This window comes from Pelophylax lessonae, assembly GCF_965119305.1.
Source record: "Pelophylax lessonae genome assembly, chromosome: 3".
In the NCBI taxonomy this organism is placed as follows: domain Eukaryota; kingdom Metazoa; phylum Chordata; class Amphibia; order Anura; family Ranidae; genus Pelophylax; species Pelophylax lessonae.
The window spans coordinates 309677601-309702151 of record NC_138770.1 but is presented as its reverse complement, the minus strand read 5'-3'; the positions used below and the strand labels follow the sequence as shown (position 1 = coordinate 309702151).

The window sequence follows — 24551 nt, the reverse complement described above, 5'->3', positions numbered from 1 at the left end:
TATCTAACACACAAAACACTGCTCATCCTAGGGAAGACCTAAACTTTGCCCCAGGAGGGAAAAAGGTGTGGCCATTGTGTAACTAGTGAACAAGTAAACCCTATCCATGGCAATGCCCTAGACCCAAAAGGGGCTGTTTGTCACAATATCTATAACTGAAATTTTAATTAGTCTCCTGAATATGACCCCTGTTGCACCTCTCTTAAATTCCGAAATGTATCCGCGGATCCCAGATGCAGACCTCTGGTCTTCCCACTGGTTGGACAGTGCATAGAGCCTCCATAATCTTAATGTACTGTTCACCATTGTCTTTGCATAACAGCCAGCCACAGAGCTCAACAGTCGGTTTTTCTGTTGCGTTTTTTGTGCTAGACAATTCTTTTCTAAGTGCCCTGTTCTCACTGTGACAGAGCCCTGGGTGTGAATTAGTGAAATGAAGAAAAATGGGTGCAGTGTTTTACATTCCAGGTCAGTGAGAATGGGCCCTTGATGCTAGAAAATCCTTTCAATAAGGAGAGTCAGATGGAAATAATCAACTGAGCACTAGTTATTGTTAGGTGTTTACAAATACTTAATATCTCAAAATGTATAGAGAAACAGTAATACATATTCAGGGACTAATGTTCTTTATTTCAGGAATGGGCGTGGCCACAATTACAGCAGCTCGTATATACCAGGGACAGCTGGCTGGGCAACCTGGAGAAGAGAATGTTTTGGAGATGGAAAAGTTCCCATACGTGGCTCTCTCCAAGGTGAGTGTGAACAGGTCTAGATTCAGAACTAGGCCACATAAGCCACAGGCTAGGGTTGCCTTTTTCAACCAGGGTGCCCAGAGATTTCTTCAGTGGTGCCTTAGCAAAATGTCTAAAAATTGCCCCAAAATTGTATACAAGCTGGTGGGTGGATGAAACCTGCCTTTTAGTTGATTCTAGGACAATATCCCCCCGGACAATATCCCCCCGGACAATATCCCCCCGGACAATATCCCCCCTGGACAATATCCCCCCTGGACAACATCCCCCCGGACAATATCCTCCCTGGACGATATCCCCCTAGACAATATCCCCCCTCTAACCCTAGCCCTAACCCTATCCCCCTAACCCTATGTCCAGGGGGATGTTTTCCGGGGGGATATTGTCCCGGGGGATATTGCCCAGGGGATAATGTCCGGGGGGATATTGTCCTGATACCCTTTTAGTTACACAAAGCCACAGGTTTTCATTGTATACCATTACAACCTTCTGGGTGCCAACCTCCTAGCAACCAATGACTTTATTAGTTGAAAAGAAGGCTGTTCGTTGCCTGCATATCATCTTTGATTGACCCTCCCTTGCCTCTCTCCATCAGCTTTGGGGTCTCATTAGCTAGTTGATGGAGAAAAACTGAGGGAGAAAAGAAACACCGAAATACTAGTCAGTACAGGTTTGCAATAGTGTATTTGCTTTGGAAGAATATATCACCTCTTACATTGGGTCATCTACGTGTATTGATGTTGCTGCATTATGTAATTCTATTAGAATAGTTTTTACATTTTTGAATGGGGTCCCTCAAGACTGTCCATAAGTTTGGAGGGTTCCTTTGAGATTATCTGGAATTTTAAAGGTTTCCTTGACTGAAAAAAAGCTTGAGAAACACTGGGCTAGGGCACCATGATTGCCAGCAAGGTACACTTTAGGGTCTAGGTCTATTAGGTACTCACTGCTACTTAGGCTTACAAAGCCAATGACCTGCCAAGCTGCCACTCCCTACTGACTTGTTGATTGCCCTGAATTAGTAGAAGAGGCTCTAGTTTTACCCATTACTAGCTCACACCTAGACTTCAACTAGTGGACAACAACCCACCTTCACCAATGACAATGCATGGACCTGGGTTTCAGTGCAGGCAAGTTACTGTTTGGAGACTCAGGGTCACTGAACTGAGCCTGTAGCTCTATCTAATGGTCCAAAGCATGTAATATACAACACAGAATGCAGAATTCAAAAGTCAACACTAGGTAACGTAAACCTAACGTAAACCTAAATGGTGCATTGGAGCACTGTACATAACTGACCTGTAAAAATAAGAGAAAAAGCATAAATCTGACCCTGTGTGTAAATCAGACTTCAATGTACTGTCATCACTTGCGGTTTTACAACTTTAGTCATACATCGCTACTTTACGAAGAGTGTTATGCCTAAGAGCTTGAATATTTGGTTAATCAATCCCTAGCATTTTATTTTACATGGTATTGTATTTCCCATGGTTGCCTACCACCCTTTTTCTCCAACTAAACTATCTGTATTCCTGAAAGGTAATTCCATTCAAAAAAATGAATGGAATTCAAAGGTAATTCCATTCAAGGAGTCTCATACATTTGGTACTATAGGTACTAATTAATATGTCTTTATTGCTATGTAGGTGTACAATGTAGATGCACAGGTTCCAGACAGTGCAGGCACAGGAACTGCCTACTTATGTGGAGTTAAAGCCAATTCTGGGACACTGGGAGTGAGCGCCGCTACTCAATATGAAGTCTGCACTACTGCCAATGGAAATGAGGTGACCTCTATCCTTCATAGAGCTAAACTTGCAGGTGAGATGTAAACATACATGTTTTAATGCTATTTTATCACAAAGAGTTCCTGAGTAGATACATTTACACTCATGCAACTTTACAATGACCATCTATGCAGAATATTTATAATTTAGATAAAAAAATTCCCACAACATTTTGAAATAAGTGTGTTTCTTATGAAAATGTTTTACAGGTAAATCAGTGGGCATTGTAACAACCACGCGTGTCCAGCATGCCTCTCCAGCTGCAGCCTATGCTCACAGTGCCAGTCGGAATTGGTACTCGGACAGTGAGATGACCTCGAATATGGTTAATAGTGGCTGCAAGGATATTGCATACCAGCTTGTGCACAACACAGACATTGATGTAATTATAAACAGAACATTTAGTTAAGTTGAATGGGTTGTTCAACTTTTCCAACCTCTTAGAATATTTCTGTCTTCGGCAGGTGATTCTGGGAGGTGGACGAGCCTATATGAATGCCAAGGGGACACCTGACCCAGAATACCCAACCAGTACATCAAGTCAAGCTGTTCGAAGAGATGGCCTTAATTTGACTGATATATGGCTGAAAAAAAGGCCGGTAGGTGTGACCTGCTATATCTCAAACTATAAAACATTCTGTAGGATAGTTTAGGTGTTTATGGTGCAGTCCCAGGGGGTATACTCCCACTCTCAGCTATAGGCATTCAGTTTTCTTCTAAAAAAAAAAGGGGGGGAAATATCTGCGCTCAGAATCAAAGGGTACACAGCAATCAAAACGTTGTGACAACAAAGGAAGCTAGTTCAATAGGTAGATTACAATCCTATAGGAAAGCAATGGTCAAGTTGGAGCAGCTCCAATATTAGATACATATAAATGCATCAAATTATAAATGAAGAGAGTCCAAAATTCTTTACAATCAAAAGCAAAGGAGAAGGAGGAGATCAATCCAAATTGTCCAATCACGAGTGTGTGCAGTAAGGAAAAACCAAATCCACCCAGTGGTGATAGCCAAATCTCCTTACCAGATAGTCTGACCCTCCTATTACAGAGTGGTCAAACAGTCGCCAGCAAGATCAAGGTACACTCAGTGTAGATGAAGAATCCCTCTTAGCTCCTCCAGCTAAAATAGGACCATAGGAAGCGGTTGCTGGTGAAGTCATGGTGAGTTCATCAGGTAGTGGTAGTGGGGAACTTGATTCAGTTTTCTTCTGCCTAGTCAGGAGTAAGGACCTAGTTCCTTGCTGGGATCTTTGGTCCTGGCAATTTTCTTTTTAAATGGAATTTTTTTCCTATCTTTGTTATTTTGTTCCTGTGAGAGTCTACAATCAACCCCCCCCCCCCCAGTCTGGCCAGCGAGTGCGCGCAGGCCTTAGCTCTGAGTTGGACCTGTTGGTCTCTAATCTCAACAGGAAGGTACAGAGGTTTGTGTCACGGTCTTGAGATCCTCTAGCCGATGCCGCAGTGGCTCCTTGGGGCCAGTATCTTCTTATTTACGCCTCCCCCCCTCTCAAACTTCTACCAAGACTCCTGCGCAGGATAGAGGCAGAAGAGATTCCGGCCATTCTAGTGGCTCCAGACTGGCCTCGCCGGTCTTGGTATGCCAATCTGGTTTCCGATGCTCCTTGGAGACTTCCTCTCAGGGAAGATCTGATGTCCCTAGGGCCAATCTTCCATCCTGCTTTACAGTCACTGGCTTTAACGCCTTGGTTGTTGAAAGCCAGGTGCTGAAGGATAGAGGTTTGTCTGAATCAGTGATTTCTACACTGTTAAAGGCTACAAAATCTACCTCTAGGAAGATCTACCATCGTACTTGGAAGATGTATATTGCGTGGTGTGAGTCTTTTGGGGTTCACCCTCGCTCCTTTTTGGTGGCTCCTTTCCTCCAACGGGGCGGGGTTTAGCAGCGCCTGCCCTTGAGTACCATCAAGGGCCAGGTTTTGGCCTTAGCGGTTTTCTTTCAACGTCCATTGACCACACATTCCTTGGTGCGCACCCTTATCTAGGGAGTTTGACACTTGGCTCATCCAGTGCGGTCTCCATTGCTGCCATGGGACCTCAATTTGGTGCTATCTGTTCTTCAGAAGCCTCCCTTTGAGAATCTTTGGGAGGTTTCCCTGCTTATGATGTCCCAAAAGGTGGCCTTTTTGGTGGCTATTACTTCTGCCTTGGGAATTTTTTTCCTGCTGTTCCCACCCCTCATGTTTGACACTGCTTTGGGACGTCCCAACGGTCAAGAAGAGAAGGAGCTGTGTCCAATTTTTGACCTACCGTAAAATTTATTTCTCTGATGTTCGTTGACGGACACATCACCCACCCCTCAGTGGAGTTGGTTTTCTTCTGACACTGCTTGTAACAAAACTGAATACCTATAGCTGAGAGTGGGAATATACCCTCTGGGACTGCCCCATAGGCTTAGTCAAGGTTTTTCCTGCCTAGTATCCTACTCCTGTAGGGAGAAGTTTAACCCAACAGTGAAGAAGAGAAGGAGCTGTATCCGTCAATGAACATCAGAGAAATAGATTTTAAGATTAAGTCAATAATCCCATTTTGTGCAGAATATGCCAACAATTTAAGATGTATGTCTGGGGAAAATTAGAAAAATTGGAATTTTGACTTGTACATTCCATATCTTGGTGTCTTGTTGTACTGTTTAGGGTACAGTACTTGTATTCATAGACCATAGGTTATATGGAAGTTACCTTCAGATGAATGGACAAGAAAAAGAATAAAAAAACTTTCCTAGGACCACCCCTACTGCAAGCTTTTATCCTCACTCTGTGAGACACCAGTTTTTATGCAAGCATTAAAAAATGACCACATAAGACCAAGGGGAAGAGCCTGTGTCCTGTGCTGTACTCCAAGATAGGGAATTTACAGGTAAGACAAAATCCCTTCCATCTTTATTGTACAGTGGAGGATTGTATCTGTAGACCAAGTAATGTAAAAGTAAAGTAATGTCCCCAAGCAATAAATTGACACAAGAAAATAGAAAACAGAATGGCTAACAGGCCCACAAAAAAAAAAAAAACATGAAAAAGGAACCCAAAAACTAGCAGATGACAGCTTTAAGAACTATGAGGTTGAAGTTTACATCAAGCAAAGCCTAAACATCCATCTGGCAGAGCCTGCAGAACATGTGAACAGAGAAGCATGTGGTGGCCTTGGTAATCTGGGACACAGATGCCTGATGCTGAAGAGCCTAGAAGGCACCAACGAATTTGATAATAAAACGCTGATAGGGAAAGGAGGAACACTTTTCTTAAGGACATAGGCCCTGAAAATACATTGTCTGATCCATTTGGCAGTGGAGCCCGAGGCAGGATGTCCTCTTCAAGAGCCTGCAGGTAAGACAAAAAGGTACTTCGTTTTGTGAACAGAAGCTATGGCTGCCAAGTGAACCTTGACAAAATCCAACAGTGTAGGAAAACGTCCTTGGCATGATTTGGAGTAGGACAGAAGGAGGGGGCCTAAATCTTTGTTGAGGTGGAAGGGAGAGACCACCTAGGGTAGAGAAGAAGGTCTTGGCCATAAGTCCACCTTGACCCTGTGCAATACGAGAAAATTTTTTTTTACAAAAAAGAGCAACCAGATAAGAAGTGCACCTAAAAGATGTAGTCTTCCAAAGGGGATTTCTCTAATTGGCTCAAAAGGGTTTCTGAAGTACAGAGAGCACCAGATTAAGATTCCTGGGTTACGGGGGACTGTATTGGGGGAATTATATGAGCACCTCCCTGAAGAAAAGACTTGAAAATAGATTGCAATGTGAGAGTAGTCTGAAAGAAAATGGATAAGGGAAAAACCTATTTATCATAGACACTTGCTTGTTTTGGGGCTTGCAATCTACAGCTAAGTAGCTGTGTGTTAACAGGCGGGTTGTCTGTGATGAAGATCTAGTTTGAAAATAATTTTCTACAAAGTTACACAGCTAAACAAGAACATACAATAATAGTCTTGCTGACACTGTTGATTTTCGAGGTTACCAGTTTAAAGTTACGGAGAAGGTCTTATGTGAGAATTATTGCTCTCGCTCTAACGTTTGCAGCGATACCTCACATATGTGGTTTGAACATTGTTTACATATGGGAACACGACCTACGTAAGCTCTCGCTTCTGCATGTGAGCACGAGGGGACAGCCATCCAGGGCCATTAAAGTGAAAGGAATACCATCCAGTCTATATTACACCAAAATAAGATTTGGCATGTCATAAAGTTCATCTAGCCAGGAATACAGATCCAACGATCCCTTATAATACAAGCGATTTTGACCCCTAACAAGGGTACACCCTTTCTGGTGAGTGGGGTTCTTGAAGGGGTTCAAGGCACCTGGCACGAGTGATCATCCTAAGCACTTTAATACCTGCACTGAAGCACCTTACCGGAGGAGAGCCAGGATTGTACCAGTCAGGTGCAGGCAGGGGTCTACACAGAGGTGGGCGGAGTATTGGAGGTGCAGGCATCAGAGCAGTTTAGAGGGGTGACAGTTAGGAGGGGTAGAAGGGAACAAGGCAAGGAGGCTGATCGTGGGCTGGAGCACCCCAATAGATACGCCCCGTTGTGTGATGTTGGGGAAACCAGTCAGGGACCAGCATTGCTGGAGCAGAGCGACGCCCCTAGCTGCCAGGGGAAGAACTCCTCCAGTAAGGCCGGGAGAAAGGGAAAGGAAAGACAGGTGCTGGTGGTAGGGGACTCAATTATTAGAAGGGCAGACAGTGTAATCTGTGACAAAGACCGTGTGTGCCGAACAGTCTGTTGTTTGCCGGGTGCTCGGGTTCGGCACATCGCGGATCGGGTGGACAGATTATTGGGTGGGGCTGGGGAAGACCCAGCTGTCATGGTACACGTGGGTACCAATGACATAGGCAGAGGAAGACGGAGAGTCCTAAATGATTTCAGGGACTTAGGCGCTAAGTTGAGGACTAGGACCTCCAAGGTAGTATTTTCCGAAATACTACCTGTACCTCGAGCCACACCAGAGAGGCAGCGGGAGATTAGGGAAGTTAACGAGTGGCTGAGGAGCTGGTGTAGTAAGGAGGGTTTCGGGTTCCTGGAGAACTGTCACGGAACCATGAACCAAACGTACAACAACAGATAAGTGAAAATAAGAAGGCTTTATTGAAAATCAAGCTGTAAAGCAAAAGTCCAAACGGATGGTGAAACCGAAGCAGAGTCCTTGCGAAGCCAGAGGTCAGGAACCAGGAGGGTAGTCAGACGAAGCCGGGATCAGGAACCAGCAGGGTAGTCAGACGAAGCCAGGATCAGGAACCAGCAGGGTAGTCAGACGAAGCCAGGATCAGGAACCAGCAGGGTAGTCAGACGAAACCAGGATCAGGAACCAGCAGCAGCAGCAGCAGTCTAGAAGCATGTGAACACAGGAGGACCAAGCAGGGAACTGAAGCCACAGACCACCTATATATATGAGCTAGGCATCCAGCTCCTCCCAGTGGGAAGGAGGAGCCGCAGGGTGGGAGGCTACAAGAAACCCAGAAACCAAGATGGCCGCAAGCATATGTCAAACGAAGGAGAACAGCAAGAAGGTAAGACCATGACAGTACCTCCCCCTCAAGGGCCCCTCCTCCGCGGAGTAAAGAACGGTTTCTGAGGGAAGCGTGCGTGGAAGGCTCGGAGCAAGGCAGGAGCATGGACATCTGCGGAGGGAACCCAGGAACGCTCCTCTGGACCATAACCACGCCAATGAACCAAAAACTGCACCCGACCGCGGACCAGGCGTGAGTCCAGGATATTGCTCACCTCATACTCCTCTCGATTGCCCACTTGGACCGGACGAGGCCGAGGAACCGAGGAAGTGAAACGATTACACACCAGTGGCTTCAACAGGGAGACATGAAACACGTTGGAGATCCGCATGCCAGGAGGAAGCGCAAGGGCATAGGCTACCGGGTTTACCCTGCGAAGCACTCGGAAGGGACCAACAAAGCGAGGCACCAGCTTGGGAGTGGGCACTCGAAGGTTGAGGTTGCGGGTGGACAACCATACACGGTCTCCGGCCTGGTAGGAAGGAGCAGGCGCTCGTCTGCGATCAGCCTGGAGTCTCTGGCGCTGCGCAGAGACCTCAAGGGACTTCAGGATCTGTACCCAAGAAGCACGTAGGACGGAAAGGTGATCCTCCACAGCCGGAATATCCTGGGGAGAGAATACCTCCGGTAACACGGCAGGTTGGAACCCATAGTTGGCCATGAAGGGAGACGTCCCAGAGGAAGAGTTCACCGCCGTGTTCCTGGCAAACTCAGCCCAAGGCAGGAGGTCAACCCAATTGTCTTGGTGATCGGAGACATAGCAACGAAGGAATTGCTCCAAGGCCTGATTGGATCGTTCTGCGGCCCCATTGAACTGAGGGTGGTAGGCCGAGGAGAAGGAGAGATGAATCCCCAACTGAGAGCAAAAGGCGCGCCAGAACCTGGACACAAACTGACTCCCCCGATCCGACACAATCTCCTTGGGCAAACCGTGCAACCGGAAGACCTCCCTGGCAAAAATCGTGGCCAACTCCTGTGCAGAGGGTAACTTCTTGAGAGGAACACAGTGGCACATTTTGGAAAACCGATCCACAATCATGAGAATGACCGTATGGCCTCGGGATGCAGGGAGGTCCACAATGAAATCCATCCCCAGGTGTGACCATGGGCGCTCCCCGGTGGCTAAGGGTTGCAGAAGGCCCAACGGAAGGTGCCGAGGGGACTTACTCTGGGCACAAACGGAGCATGCCGCTACATATGCGGCGATGTCGGAACGTAGGGAAGGCTACCAGAACAGACGTGAAACAGCCCAGGACAGCTGATTCTTTCCAGGATGCCCCGCGGTCTTGGAGTTATGGTAGGTTCGCAACAACCGAGTGCGCAACTCCTCAGGCACAAAACATCTGCCGTTGGGGCACCCAGAGGGAGCACCAGATTGAGCCGCCAAAATCTGCTCACCCAGGGGAGAGGTCAGGCTGGTGCGAATGGCGGCCAGGATCTGATTCGGAGGTATGACCGAAGTCGGAATCGACTCCTCCCTGGACAGGTCGGAGTACTGCCGTGATAAGGCATCTGCCCTGATGTTCTTGGAACCGGGTAGGTAGGAGACCACGTAATTAAAACGTGACAAGAACAGGGCCCATCTGGCCTGACGTGGTGTCAATCTCTTGGCCTCAGAAAGGTAGGTCAGATTCTTGTGGTCCGTCAGGATGAGGACAGGAACCACCGAACCCTCGAGCAAGTGCCTCCATTCTTTAAGAGCCTGCACGATGGCCAATAACTCCCTGTCACCAATCTGGTAGTTGCACTCCGCGGAAGACAGTTTCCGGGAGTAAAACCCACAAGGAAGCAGAGGACCCTCTGGTGTTCTACGCTGAGACAGAAGGGCGCCTACTCCCGTCTCAGACGCGTCCACCTCGAGGACAAAGGGCAACCCAGGGTTGGGATGCGACAGAATCGGAGCCGACACAAAGGCGGACTTTAGAGCCTCAAAAGCTCGAATGGCCTCGGGCGGCCAGACCTGGGAATTACTGCCCTTCCTGGTCAGATCCGTGAGAGGCTTGGCTAGCATGGAAAAGTCCCTGATGAACTTCCGATAATAATTGGCGAAGCCCAAAAAGCGCTGCAGGGAGCGAAGACCACTGGGCTGGGGCCACTGTAAGACAGCCGAAACCTTCTCAGGATCCATGGAGAACCCCTCAGCGGAAATGATGTAACCTAAGAAGGTTAAATAAGAGGAGCACCCAAAAATGGAGACTGCTGTGTCCTAAGTAGCCTGGGCACAGACCCGTCAGTAGACCCAATGGTAGTCCAAGAGGGTCTCAAATGATAAGTGGGGAGCCACCGCAGCCTAATGTAACTGGGAAATAAAACATGGAAGGGGCCAAAGAGAAGCCTCTAAAGAACGGCTGCATAAAGGGATGCTCAGACCAACTTTGTATGAATAATCAAAAATGCTTTATTAAGGATCAAAGTGACACATTGTCTAAAAATTAACCCCGTCATAGGGGAACAGTGTACAAAACATGAGAGGATACAGAAAATAAACTGACCACACACAAGACATAAAACCAAAAAAGAAATCACACATACAAGGCCGGCCTCACACATACACTGGAAGATCAGACCAGCAATGACCGGAGTAAGCTGCATACATTCCAGCCGGGAATGTTTGAATGCTGCTATCTCATCGGTTTGCTGGTCGGCATGCCACAATGATGTAAAATACCTGGTATGATATATAACCAATATAGCTGCACCAATGGTTCAAAAGGTTGAGAACTTCAAACTTAAAACTCTAATTTTGTCAACCCTAAAATTCAAAATATACTGTGAACTGTTGCCATGCAATGCAGATCTAAACCCATACACTTCTACTGTGATTGAGAGGCATATAGGCTCTGGATTATCAACACGATTTCACCATGAAAAGAGGGAGGCATCTAGAGGAATGTCTGCACACCGATTAATATAAACTGTAAATAAAGCCAGTCCTTGACATGGATGATGGCTCGTATCTTGAAAAAGATGAAGTTCAAATCCTCAAATAACGTTTGGTTTGTATAATCGGGCCAACTTAGAACCCCTATAGCAGAGAGTCTCTTGCTGTAATGGTGAGTAGGGGTGCAGGAGCAAGGGAGAGACGCAGTATATGGGGAAGACTGCGCGGGCTCACACCAAACATAAGCTGTATCCCATACTGGTCAATTGTGCCATTGGCCAGGTGACGGCCATAAATTAATTGGCATATATCCACTGTATGGCTGGGTCAGCTTGGTGGTCACGGCCTTTTCTCTATCCCATTTATTATAAATGCTTATGCTCACCATGCACTGGAAGTCTTGAATGAAGGGACATCTGCATAATTCCTTGGGGTAATTTTGAAGTAACGGCCCAGACATTAAATGTTCCGCTCCGACATGCCACGAGGGGATGGCGTGTTCTGAAATTTGCAGGCGAACAACGCTCTAGACGGAGGCTGGAACGCAGCGGTGGCTCTTCCGGGTAGTGTGTTGCCGGCGTGTGACGTCAACGCGTTTCGCGTGCGTGACGCACGCTTCGTCAGGACGTCATTGGAACGTGAGGGAGGAAAATAAATAGGGAGATGGCCTGATTGGAGATTGCCATCAGGTGGCAGTGTTACAGCCATTCCTCTATTACAGCCTCTCGCTTAATTAAAAACCGGATGGAATAACACCATCATGTGGTAAAAAATAGGTAATGCACAGTATTAGGTATTCTTTTTTCATACGTGGCGTGGCTCCAATACGGTCAACTGCGGCTCAATAAATAACCAGATACCACTCAAAGGTTTAAGAAGAATAGCATACTTAGACAGTGTAGAAATTATCGCATTCATCATGCAGTTTATTGATTACCCTTGATGCTAAATTAATCACATTATTGTGGTCACTGTCAGATTTGTAACCATGTGATAAAATCACAGGTTTATACAGATTCACAAGCAAAAGTGACATATAGTGTTGAGTCCTTCATAAACTGCTCCACCTCCCGTGTATTGTACATTATACAGTGCCCATGTCATAAAATGTATGTGGGTAAGACTAAACGGCAGTTGCGTATTAGAATAGGGGAGCATTTAAAAAGTGTACGCCTTAAGGAAGAGACTCCTATCGGCCTACACTTTGCCGAAAAACACAACAGCGACCCCTCCGGTCTAAAAGTAATGGGCTTTTGGGCCTTAAAGATATCGCCCAGAAGAGGCGACTTCGATAGAGTTCTCTTAAAAGAAGAGAAGGCGTGGATTTTTCGTCTCCAAACTTTGGTACCCTTGGGATTGAATACTGACATGAGTCTCAGTATATTTCTTGAGCCGTAGTACTGTCAGTTCTAATACATGGCCCGATGATAGGGAGTAAGACTGGTTATATCATATGACATTCACCTGTAGAACAATAAAACAGAGGGTGTTATGTTTTTCACTACATCATACTTCACCAGTCCATTCCATTTAAACCCTTTAATACATATGATATTCCCGTTAAGTTGATATCCATATGATTGAAATCTTACATGCTCTTATTAAATAGGATTATTATCCTCTATATATATTACATACTTTTTAATATACAGAGATATGGATCTCGGGTTATGGGAAATCTGGACAATATAGTGCCACCCAGTACAGTAATTTGGCCACTTTCATGTACAATCTAAGAGTTCATAATGTAAGGCATGTTATCTTTTCTTTCCCCCTTTTTTTGAAAGAAATTCTGAAAGGATCCATAATTATAACATTTCCTTATGCCTTGATTGCTAAATTACTATTTAGCTCGAAGTGAAAGACTGTTGGAGTTTTGAAAAAGAATGATAATTCCCTCGAAACAAGAGTAGCCTCTGTATGCCATTCTTTGTTTTGGGAATTTGTCTAAATAATGCATCGGTATCTCCAAGCTGTATGTGCTGTTGACGCAAGACAACCAATAATAATGTGATTAATTTAGCATCAAGGGTAATCAATAAACTGCATGATGAATGCGATAATTTCTACACTGTCTAAGTATGCTATTCTTCTTAAACCTTTGAGTGGTATCTGGTTATTTATTGAGCCGCAGTTGACCGTATTGGAGCCACGCCACGTATGAAAAAAGAATACCTAATACTGTGCATTACCTATTTTTTACCACATGATGGTGTTATTCCATCCGGTTTTTAATTAAGCGAGAGGCTGTAATAGAGGAATGGCTGTAACACTGCCACCTGATGGCAATCTCCAATCAGGCCATCTCCCTATTTATTTTCCTCCCTCACGTTCCAATGACGTCCTGACGAAGCGTGCGTCACGCACGCGAAACGCGTTGACGTCACACGCCGGCAACACACTACCCGGAAGAGCCACCGCTGCGTTCCAGCCTCCGTCTAGAGCGTTGTTCGCCTGCAAATTTCAGAACACGCCATCCCCTCGTGGCATGTCGGAGCGGAACATTTAATGTCTGGGCCGTTACTTCAAAATTACCCCAAGGAATTATGCAGATGTCCCTTCATTCAAGACTTCCAGTGCATGGTGAGCATAAGCATTTATAATAAATGGGATAGAGAAAAGGCCGTGACCACCAAGCTGACCCAGCCATACAGTGGATATATGCCAATTAATTTACGGCCGTCACCTGGCCAATGGCACAATTGACCAGTATGGGATACAGCTTATGTTTGGTGTGAGCCCGCGCAGTCTTCCCCATATACTGCGTCTCTCCCTTGCTCCTGCACCCCTACTCACCATTACAGCAAGAGACTCTCTGCTATAGGGGTTCTAAGTTGGCCCGATTATACAAACCAAACGTTATTTGAGGATTTGAACTTCATCTTTTTCAAGATACGAGCCATCATCCATGTCAAGGACTGGCTTTATTTACAGTTTATATTAATCGGTGTGCAGACATTCCTCTAGATGCCTCCCTCTTTTCATGGTGAAATCGTGTTGATAATCCAGAGCCTATATGCCTCTCAATCACAGTAGAAGTGTATGGGTTTAGATCTGCATTGCATGGCAACAGTTCACAGTATATTTTGAATTTTAGGGTTGACAAAATTAGAGTTTTAAGTTTGAAGTTCTCAACCTTTTGAACCATTGGTGCAGCTATATTGGTTATATATCATACCAGGTATTTTACATCATTGTGGCATGCCGACCAGCAAACCGATGAGATAGCAGCATTCAAACATTCCCGGCTGGAATGTATGCAGCTTACTCCGGTCATTGCTGGTCTGATCTTCCAGTGTATGTGTGAGGCCGGCCTTGTATGTGTGATTTCTTTTTTGGTTTTATGTCTTGTGTGTGGTCAGTTTATTTTCTGTATCCTCTCATGTTTTGTACACTGTTCCCCTATGACGGGGTTAATTTTTAGACAATGTGTCACTTTGATCCTTAATAAAGCATTTTTGATTATTCAACCTAAGAAGGTTACCTGGGATCGGTGAAATTCGCATTTCTCAAGCTTACCGAACAGCTTGTTCTCTCGTAACCGTTGCAACACTCGTTTGACATCCAGAATGTGGGTCTCCATGGACTCAGAGTATACCAAGATGTCATCCAAATAGACCACCACACACTGCTGCAACAGGTCACGGAAAACATCGTTGATAAATTCCTGAAAGACTGCGGGCGCATTGCACAGCCCAAAAGGCATAACCAAGGATTCATAATGACCGGTCCTGGTGTTAAACGCGGTCTTCCACTCATCGCCCGCCTTGATCCTTACGAGGTTATATGCCGCCCTCAGGTCGAGTTTGGTAAAGACCGTAGCCCCTTTAAGGCGATCGAACAGCTCGGAAATCAAGGGTATCGGGTAAGCGTTCTTGATCGTGATGCGATTGAGACCCCTGTAATCGATGCAAGGCCTCAACTCACCGCCCTTCTTTTTCACAAAGAAAAATCCAGCCCCTGCCGGGGACGAGGATTTGCGAATGTGTCCGCGTGAAAGCGCCTCCCTCACGTACTCCTCCATGGCCTCATTCTCCGCTACCGACAGTGGATAGACTTTGCCACGAGGAGGAACGGCACCAGATTGTAACTCGATGGCACAATCGTATGGGCGGTGCGGAGGTAGGGCAACCGCGCGCACCTTATCGAATACATCCCGGTACTCCTCGTATTCAGGAGGCAACAGAGAGTCCGAGGAAGTACACAGCAACTTGACAGGCCCATGGATGCAACTAGCCCCACACTGCGGTGACCACGAGAGGATCTCGGCCGATCTCCAATCGAAAATCGGATTATGCTTCTGGAGCCAGGGGTACCCCAAGACCACCGAGTAGTGTGGAGACGAAATAACTTGGAAGCAGACCGACTCTCTGTGGACGGCACCAATGGCTAACCCCACTGGAAGGGTCTCATGAGTCACGTGTGGCGGCAGAAGGGGTCTGCCGTCTATCGCCTCAAGAGCCAGAGGAGAACCTCGAGCCTGCAGAGGAATGGAATTGGCGGCAGCGAACACACTATCAATGAACAAACCACCAGCACCAGAGTCCACCAACGCCTGGGTCGTCACCGAGCCCCCGACCCAGGAGAGGACAACAGTGATCAGTGGTTTGTCAACACGGGAAACCGGGGACGAGGAGACTCCACCCAAGATCTGCCCCCGACAGGATCTCAGGTGCGAGCGTTTCCCGGACGGTTCGGACATGCCAACCGAAAATGCCCACCGAGACCACAGTACATGCATCGGCCCTCGCGTCTCCGGAGTACCCTCTCCCCCTCGGACAGGCGAGCAAACCCCAGCTGCATGGGTTCACCCCCAGACAAGTCATCCCCAGGAGGCGTGGGAGGAGAGGGAGGCACGGGTGGGACAGCAAAGGTAGGCGCCAATCTGTTAGGAGGCCTCCGCAGACTCTCCTTAAAGGAAGGTCTCTCCCTGAGTCTGGTGTCAATCAAAATCAGGAAAGAAATAAGAGACTCAAGCTCCACTGGTAGGTCCTTAGCTGCAACCTCATCCTTCAAGGCATCCGAGAGACCATGAGAGAAAGCAGCGACCAGAGCCTCATTATTCCAGCCCACCTCTGCTGCCAGGGTACGAAACTCAATGGCGTATTCAGCTACGGATCGTGAACCCTGACTGATGGACATAAGGAGCTTCGCAGCAGAGGCAGCACGAGCCGGCACATCGAATACCTTCCGAAGAGAAGCAACAAAACCGGAAAACTCGGCAACCACCGGATTGTTGTTCTCCCATAAAGGGCTGGCCCAGGCCAAGGCCTTGTCCGAGAGCAGAGAGATTAAGAAGCCCACCTTTGATCTCTCAGTAGGAAAGGCATGTGGCAGCAACTCGAAATAAATGCCCACCTGGTTAAGGAAACCTCGGCACTGAGTTGGCTCTCCCCCAAAGCGCTGTGGAAGGGGGGCAGAACCGGACATACCCCGAAACACCGCAGGCGCAACAACAGGTGTCGGGGTAGACTCTGGCGCAACAACCGGAGCGGCAGTAGGAGCGGGCCCAGGAGCGACAACCGACCCATCGGCAACAGGAGCGAAATGAACCGTGCGTTCAAGCAGGGTTTGCAACGCCACGGCGAACTGACCCAACAGGTGATCCTGCTGATCAAGTCTGGCAACCAGCGTGGGTAGTGAGGATGGCCCTGTACCGTCAGAATTCATGGCCTGTGGTACCGTGCGTTCAAGCAGGGTTTGCAACGCCACGGCGAACTGACCCAACAGGTGATCCTGCTGATCAAGTCTGGCAACCAGCGTGGGTAGCGAGGATGGCCCTGTACCGTCAGAATTCATGGCCTGTGGTCCTAATGTCACGGAACCATGAACCAAACGTACAACAACAGATAAGTGAAAATAAGAAGGCTTTATTGAAAATCAAGCTGTAAAGCAAAAGTCCAAACGGATGGTGAAACCGAAGCAGAGTCCTTGCGAAGCCAGAGGTCAGGAACCAGGAGGGTAGTCAGACGAAGCCGGGATCAGGAACCAGCAGGGTAGTCAGACGAAGCCAGGATCAGGAACCAGCAGGGTAGTCAGATGAAGCCAGGATCAGGAACCAGCAGGGTAGTCAGACGAAACCAGGATCAGGAACCAGCAGCAGCAGCAGTCTAGAAGCATGTGAACACAGGAGGACCAAGCAGGGAACTGAAGCCACAGACCACCTATATATATGAGCTAGGCATCCAGCTCCTCCCAGTGGGAAGGAGGAGCCGCAGGGTGGGAGGCTACAAGAAACCCAGAAACCAAGATGGCCGCAAGCACATGTCAAACGAAGGAGAACAGCAAGAAGGTAAGACCATGACAAGAACTGGGCTGACTTCTCAGTCGGTCACCGGCTCTTTGGTAGGGACGGATTGCACCTAAATGGGGTGGGTGCAGCCGTACTGGGTGCAAGGATGGCCAAAAAGTTAGAGGGGCTTTTAAACTAGGGAATGGGGGGGAGGGTACAGATGTAGAGTTAGCCAGTGGAAAGCAAGTTTCAGAGGGCAGATATGGGGGCATTAGCGGTAGGGTGTTCGGAGCTCCTAAACCCAGGGTGGGTATGGGGAAAAATCAAGAGAGCAGCCTAAAAACATCAAATGAAGATAAATGTAACCGATCAAAATTAAGAGGGTTGTATGCCAATGCCAGAAGCCTGGCCAACAAGATGGGAGAGCTGGAGCTGCTGATGTTTGAGGAGGACTTAGATTTTGTGGGGATAACTGAGACTTGGTTTGACAGCTCTCATGATTGGATGGCGACCATTCAGGGGTATTCCCTTTATCGCAGAGATAGAGAGGGTAAAAAAGGGGGAGGGGTATGTCTGTATATTAAGAACAGTGTACAGGTAAATATGAGGGATGATATTAATAATGGAGCTAAGGACGAGGCAGAATCCCTATGGGTAGAGCTTCAAAGGGAAGGCACGGCGGGGAAGGTAATATTGGGCGTATGCTATAGGCCCCCCAACCAGAGGGAGGAGGGTGAGGCGGACCTCCTTTTACAGATAGGATTGGCAGCAAGGATGGGAAACATCATTATAATGGGGGACTTTAATTATCCAGATATAGACTGGGCAGAAGGAACCGCGCACTCAGCCAAGGCTAGGCAGTTCCTAAATGTTTTGCAGGACAATTTTATGGGTCAGATGGTGAATGCACCGACAAGAAACAATGCGGTACTTGACCTACTGATTACCAACAATACAGACCTGATCACGGATATAGAAATACGGGACAACTTAGGAAACAGTGACCATAGGTCAATAAGTTTCAGTATTAATTACAGTAATAGGAAGCAGAGGGGTAATATAAGAACACTGAATTTCAAAAGAGCCAATTTCCCTAAACTGCGCTTGCTGCTAGAAAATATCAATTGGGATAGAACCCTGGGAACAAAGAACACGGAGGAAAAATGGGAGCGCTTCAAGAGCACACTAAACAGGGGGATTGGCCAGTGCATTCCAAAGGGAAATAAATTTAAAAGAGCAAAAATAAACCCTGGATGGCTAAACTCCAACATAAAAATGTATATTAGTGCTAAAGAAAAGGCCTTCAAAAAATACAAGACTGAGGGGTCATTGGCAGCATTTAAGCATTACAAAGAGTGTAATAAGAAATGTAAAGACGAAATCAGGGCGGCTAAAATAGAACACGAGAGACATATAGCGGAGGAGAGTAAAAAGAACCCCAAGAAGTTCTTTAAGTATATAAACAGTAGGAAAGCGAGGCCAGAACACATTGGCCCCATAAAAGATGACAAAGGAAATATGGCCACTGAGGACAAAGAAAAGGCGGAAGTGTTAAATAATTTCTTCTCTTCAGTCTTCACAAAAGAATCGGGGGGCTACACAAACCCAGCTTGTAAGGCCGAACTAAATAATACACCTCAGGAAGTGCCGCCATGGCTAACAGAGGATAGACTTAGAGCTAAACTAGAGAAACTTAACATAAATAAATCCCCGGGACCGGATGGCTTGCACCCGAGGGTTCTTAATGAGCTCAGCCAGGTGATTGCCAGACCATTATTCTTGATCTTTAAGGATAGTTTACAGACGGGTATGGTGCCAGCTGATTGGAAAAAAGCCAACGTGGTACCAATATTTAAGAAGGGGCCGAGATATATCCCGGGTAACTATAGGCCGGTCAGCCTAACATCTGTAGTCTGCAAAATTTTGGAGGGGATGTTAAGGGACCACATACAAGACTTTAGTAATGAAAACGGTATTATAAGTAGTAATCAGCATGGATTTATGAAAAATCGTTCCTGCCAAACCAATCTATTAACCTTCTACGATGAAGTGAGCAGCCACCTAGATAAAGGTAAGCCTGTGGATGTGGTGTATCTGGACTTTGCAAAGGCCTTTGACATGGTTCCCCACAAACGATTACTGTACAAACTAAGGAAGGTAGGTATGGATCATAAGGTGAGTACCTGGATAGAGAACAGGCTCCAGGGGAGAGAACAGAGGGTGGTGATTAATGGGGAGTACTCGGATTGGGCGGGTGTGGAAAGTGGGGTCCCCCAGGGTTCTGTCCTGGGACCAATCCTGTTTAATTTGTTCATAAATGATCTAGAGGAGGGGATATCTAGTACAATCTCAGTATTTGCAGATGATACTAAACTAGGCATGCCAATATCTTCTATGCAGGATGTGGAAACCTTGCAAGCAGACCTGAACAAAATAACAGGGTGGGCAACTACATGGCAGATGAGGTTTAATGTGGATAAATGTAAAGTAATGCACTTGGGGGCCAGAAACCAGAAAGCAAGCTACTCACTAGGGGGGGAACCTCTGGGTGAGTCTAGGATGGAAAAGGACTTGGGGGTACTGGTAGACAACAAGCTTGGCAGTGGCATGCAATGCCAAGCCGCCGCAAGCAAAGCCAACAGAATACTGGGATGTATAAAAAAGGGGATTCACTCCAGAAATAAAGAGATTATTCTCCCACTCTACAAGACTCTGGTCCGGCCACATCTGGAGTATGCTGTCCAGTTCTGGGCACCGGTCCTCAGGAAGGATGTGCTGGAATTGGAGAAAGTCCAGAGAAGGGCAACAAAAATAATTAGGGGGGGAATGGAGGACATCAGCTATGAGGAAAGACTACAAGCACTGAACCTTTTCTCTCTGGAGAAAAGACGATTGAGGGGGGATATGATATCAATGTACAAATACTGTACTGGTGACCCGAGCATAAGGAACAAACTATTCAGAGATAGGAGATACAATAAGACACGTGGTCACTCACTAAAACTTGAGGAAAGGCGGTTTCACCTTAAAGTGCGTAAGGGGTTCTTCACTGTAAGAACGGTAAGGATGTGGAATTCTCTTCCACAAGCAGTCGTATCAGCAGGGAGCATTGATAGTTTCAAAAAACTATTAGATGGACACCTTAAAGACCACAACATACAGGGGTATACAATGTACGGTTAAAGCAAACACACACACACATCATAGGTTGAACTGGATGGACTGATGTCTTTTTTCAACCTCACTAACTATGTAACCTTTATGTTATATATTTTTTTTTTAATTTTTTGGTCACATATTGCACCTCTGTGCACAAGAAATTTGAACTTTCATTTTTTATTGGAGTTAATTGGACATTTATTAAATAATAGCATATTTTATTCATATTTATGGTCATGTTTTGCACTTTATACACTAGATATTTGCACATATTTGATGAACATTACTGTATATTTGGTTATTGAAGATATTTATCATTATTATTTTTGCAAGCGTGCCCTCTTGTTTCATTAATATTTCCGAGTTTTTACTTGAACAGCAGCTGCAATCATCCATTTATCTATTTGTAATTTTATTTTATATAATTTTCACTTATTTATCACTATATCACTATACTTAATTAGCGCGGGTTTACATTCACTTATCAAACAAGGGAAAAACCTGTCTCTTAGACTCCGTTCATATAAATGTGAATTGGATGGGTTTTGAACTGGATCCAATTCACATGACATGTGAATTAAACCTGCTTTCTATGGAGCCGGTTCAAATATGTGCGGGGCAGCAGCAGTGTGAATTTACTGCAAATTTAAAGAGAGTCTTGTGCCTTTTTTGAGCACTGCGGTGCGGTTCAGATTCACATTTCAGGCTATTGCCTTCTACTCCCACACCAAAATTTGTTAAAAAAAATGGTGTGGGGTCCCCCCTCAAAATCCGTACCAGACCCTTGTCCAAACATGCAGCCTGGCAGTCCAGGAAAGGGGGAGGGGAGGGGAGGCTCGACCGAGCGCCCCCTCCTGAACCATACCAGGCCACATGCCCTCAACATGGGAGGTACTTTGGGGCAGGGGGGCTCTGCCTCCCACGCCACTCCAAAGCACCTTGTCCTTATGTTGATGGGGACAAGGGACTCTTCCCCACAACCCTGAGCAAAGAGGCCCTTGTCCCCATCAACATAGGGACAGGGTGCCTTGAGGTGGGGGGTCAGACCCCCCTGCCCCAAAGAACCCCCCTATGTTGAGGGTATAAGGCCTGGTATGGTTGGGGGAGCGCTCGTTCGTCCCCCCCTTTCCTATCTTGCAAGGCGGCATGCACAGAAGAGGGTCTGGTATGGATTTTTTAGGGTCCCCATGCAAAGGAGACATCTGTTGTTAAGGACCCGATGGTCGGCTTACTGGCCCGCTCCTCAACAACCAGCCAATGTTAAAGACACTGGTGGTCGCCAGTTCCAAAAATTTGCATCTGAACAGCATCTAAAATCGCAGCTGAACCACTGAACAGCTGCTTAGTAAGTTTGCAGTGAAAACTGAGGGGAAATTCGCACTGGACATGTGTGAACCTAGCCTTAAACACTTACCGACCAGCTGCCGCCTATATACGGCGGCAGGTTCCTGCATATTGCCGTACCTGTACAATGGCTCACGGGAACGATTGTGGGGGCACGCACGCGCCACCAGAGGTGGTTTGTGTGCGCCCACTCGGCAGCAGGGAAGCCGATTCACGGGGCCAGTGGCCGCCATTGCCGCCGGGCACCAGCGATCGCTCCCAATGAAGAGAGAACAGCGGTCTGCTGTTGTAAACACAGCAGACCGTTGTTCTCTCAGGAATTAATACAGAGCTCCTGTGTTCCTCCTATTTAGGAACACAGGTTTCTGTGTTGATTTCACAAGCCCATCCCCCCCACAGTTAAACACCCCCTAGGCTCACATTTAACCCTTTGATCGCCCCTGGGTTAACCCTTTCCCTGCCAGTGTCATTATTACAGTAACAGTGCATATTTGTCAGTTAGGGGTCCGATCTGTCAGCCGCAATGTTGCAGTCTGGCTAAAACTCGCTGATCGCCGCCATTACTAGTAAAACAAATTAAATAAATAAAAATGACATAAATCTTTCCCCTTATTTGTAGACGCAATACCTTTTGCGCAAACCTATCAAAATACAATTATTGGGATTTTTTTTTTTACCAAAAATATGTAGCAGAATACAAATTAGCCTAAAATTATGAAAAAATTTGATTTTAAAATTTTTTTGGGGGGAATGTTTTATAGCAGAAAGTGAAAAAAAATATATATATATTTTTTTAGAATTGTCGCTCTTTTAGTGTTTATAGAGCGAAAAATAAAAATCGCACAGGTGATTAAATATGACCAAAAGAAAGCTATATTTGTGGGGAAAAAAGGACATCAATTTTATTTGGGTACAGTGTCGCAAGAGTGAGCAATTGTCTGTTAAATTAACGCAGTGCCGAATCACAAAAAATGGCCTGGTCATTAAGGGGGCAAATCTTCCGGTCCAGAAGTGGTTAAGAGTAGTGTGTGCCAGTCACTGATCAGGACTAGACTGCAGAAAGGCCAAAATACAAACAACAGAGTATTGCGACTCTGCTTCCTGCTACTTTGTGGCTTAGCTTCCTGTACTTGCATCAGGCAAAATAAGCCTTCTATATGTGAACGTAGATTTTGTGAGAGGTAGATTTTTTCGGTTTGAGTAAGGTGGAGATAACAAAATCAGAAATACCCCTATACTTCAGGATTTGGGTTTAAACAGCCATGCCATTAAAGCCAGCGACTGAGAAGCAGGGTGTAAATTAAAGACCTTGCTCCAGCAAGTCTGTTCAGTTTTAAATAGGCCAAGGACCATCTACTAGGAGTATGTGTACCATTTCCTTCTGTGCAAATTTGGTGAAATGAGGATCATAGGGAGTGGCGGCCGGTGCGTTAGGGGCGCCGCCCCCCCCCCCCCCCCTATCCATGCGTCCGGACCCCTAATCTACATGCGGGGCGCTGGGCACATGAAGTTCAATGGGGTTTTTTTTTTCTTCTGAAGCACGTGATTAAAGCCAGAGGCTCTAATAGGCTTCAGAAAAGGGTGGACCCGGGGCGCAGAGCAGTGCTCCCTGAGCCCACCCATTGTGTGACAATAGCGAATGAATATTCCCTATTGTCACACGGATCCTCCTCCAGGCCAATCAGGAAGCGGGTCCGAGACCCGTGTCCTGATTGGCCGAAAGGTGAACCTTTGCCATTGGCCGGGGAGGAGGAGGACTCGGGAGACACGGAGGACTGAGGAGAAGCCGCCGCTGCATCAGGTAAGTGCACTGGTCTCTCTGCACGCTGTGGTCACTCTACATTGAAGGGGGCACGCTGTGGTCACTCTACATTGAAGGGGACACGCTGTGATCACTCTACATTGAAGGGGGCACGATGTGGTCACTCTGCATTGAAAGGGGGCACGCTGTGGTCATGCTACATTGAAGGGTGCATGCTGTGGTCACTCTGCATTGAAGGGGGCACGCTGTGGGCACTCTACATTGAAGGGGGCACGCTGTGGTCACTCTACATTGAAGGGGCAGGCTGTTGTCACTCTACATTGAAGGGGGCACGCTGTGGTCACTCTGCATTGAAAGGGTGCATGCTGTGGGCACTCTGCATTGAAGGGGGCACGCTGTGGTCACTCTACATTGAAGGGGGCACGCTGGGGTCACTCTGCATTGAAAGGGGGCACGCTGTGGGCACTCTGCATTGAAGGGGGCACTCTGTGGTCACTCTACATTGATGGGGGCAAGCTGTGGTCACTCTACATTGATGGGGGCATGCTGTGGTCACTCTACATTGAAGGGGGCACACTGTGGGCACTATACATTGAAGGGGGCACGCTGTGGGCACTCTGCATTAAAAGGGGGCTCGCTGTGGGCCCTCTGCATTTAAGGGGGCACTCTGTGGTCACTCTACATTGAAGGGGGCACGCTGTGTCGCTCTACATTGAAGGGGGCATGCTGTGGTCACTCTACATTGAAGGGGGCATGCTGTGGGCACTATACATTGAAGGGGGCATGCTGTGGGCACTCTGCATTGAAAGGGGGCTCGCTGTGGGCCCTCTGTATTTAAGGGGGCACGCTGTGGTCACTCTACATTGAAGGGGGCATGCTGTGGTCACTCTACATTGAAGGGGGCACGCTGTGGTCACACTACATTGAAGGGGGCATGCTGTGAGCACTCTACATTGAAGGGGGCACGCTGTGGTCACTCTGCATTGAAAGGGGGCACGCTATGGGCACTCTGCATTGAAGGGGGCATGCTGTGGTCACTCTGCATTGAAGGGGGCACACTATACTTTGATTACTGAAGGCCCCTTTCACACTTTTGT

The 24551-nt window shown here is 47.0% G+C and overlaps 1 protein-coding gene across 1 annotated transcript in view; it reads left to right on the top strand.

The window, feature by feature from the left end:
* LOC309549345 (alkaline phosphatase, tissue-nonspecific isozyme-like) overlaps positions 1-24551 on the top strand; it is a gene marked incomplete at its 5' end in the record, with an annotated part of 80021 nt that overhangs the window by 22992 nt on the left and 32478 nt on the right. Inside the window, 4 exons of the mRNA XM_082249545.1 lie at positions 637-752; positions 2399-2573; positions 2749-2921; positions 3004-3138. Of these exons, the coding sequence (XP_082105671.1) occupies positions 637-752; positions 2399-2573; positions 2749-2921; positions 3004-3138 (599 nt within the window). The remainder of the gene's footprint in view (positions 1-636; positions 753-2398; positions 2574-2748; positions 2922-3003; positions 3139-24551) is intronic.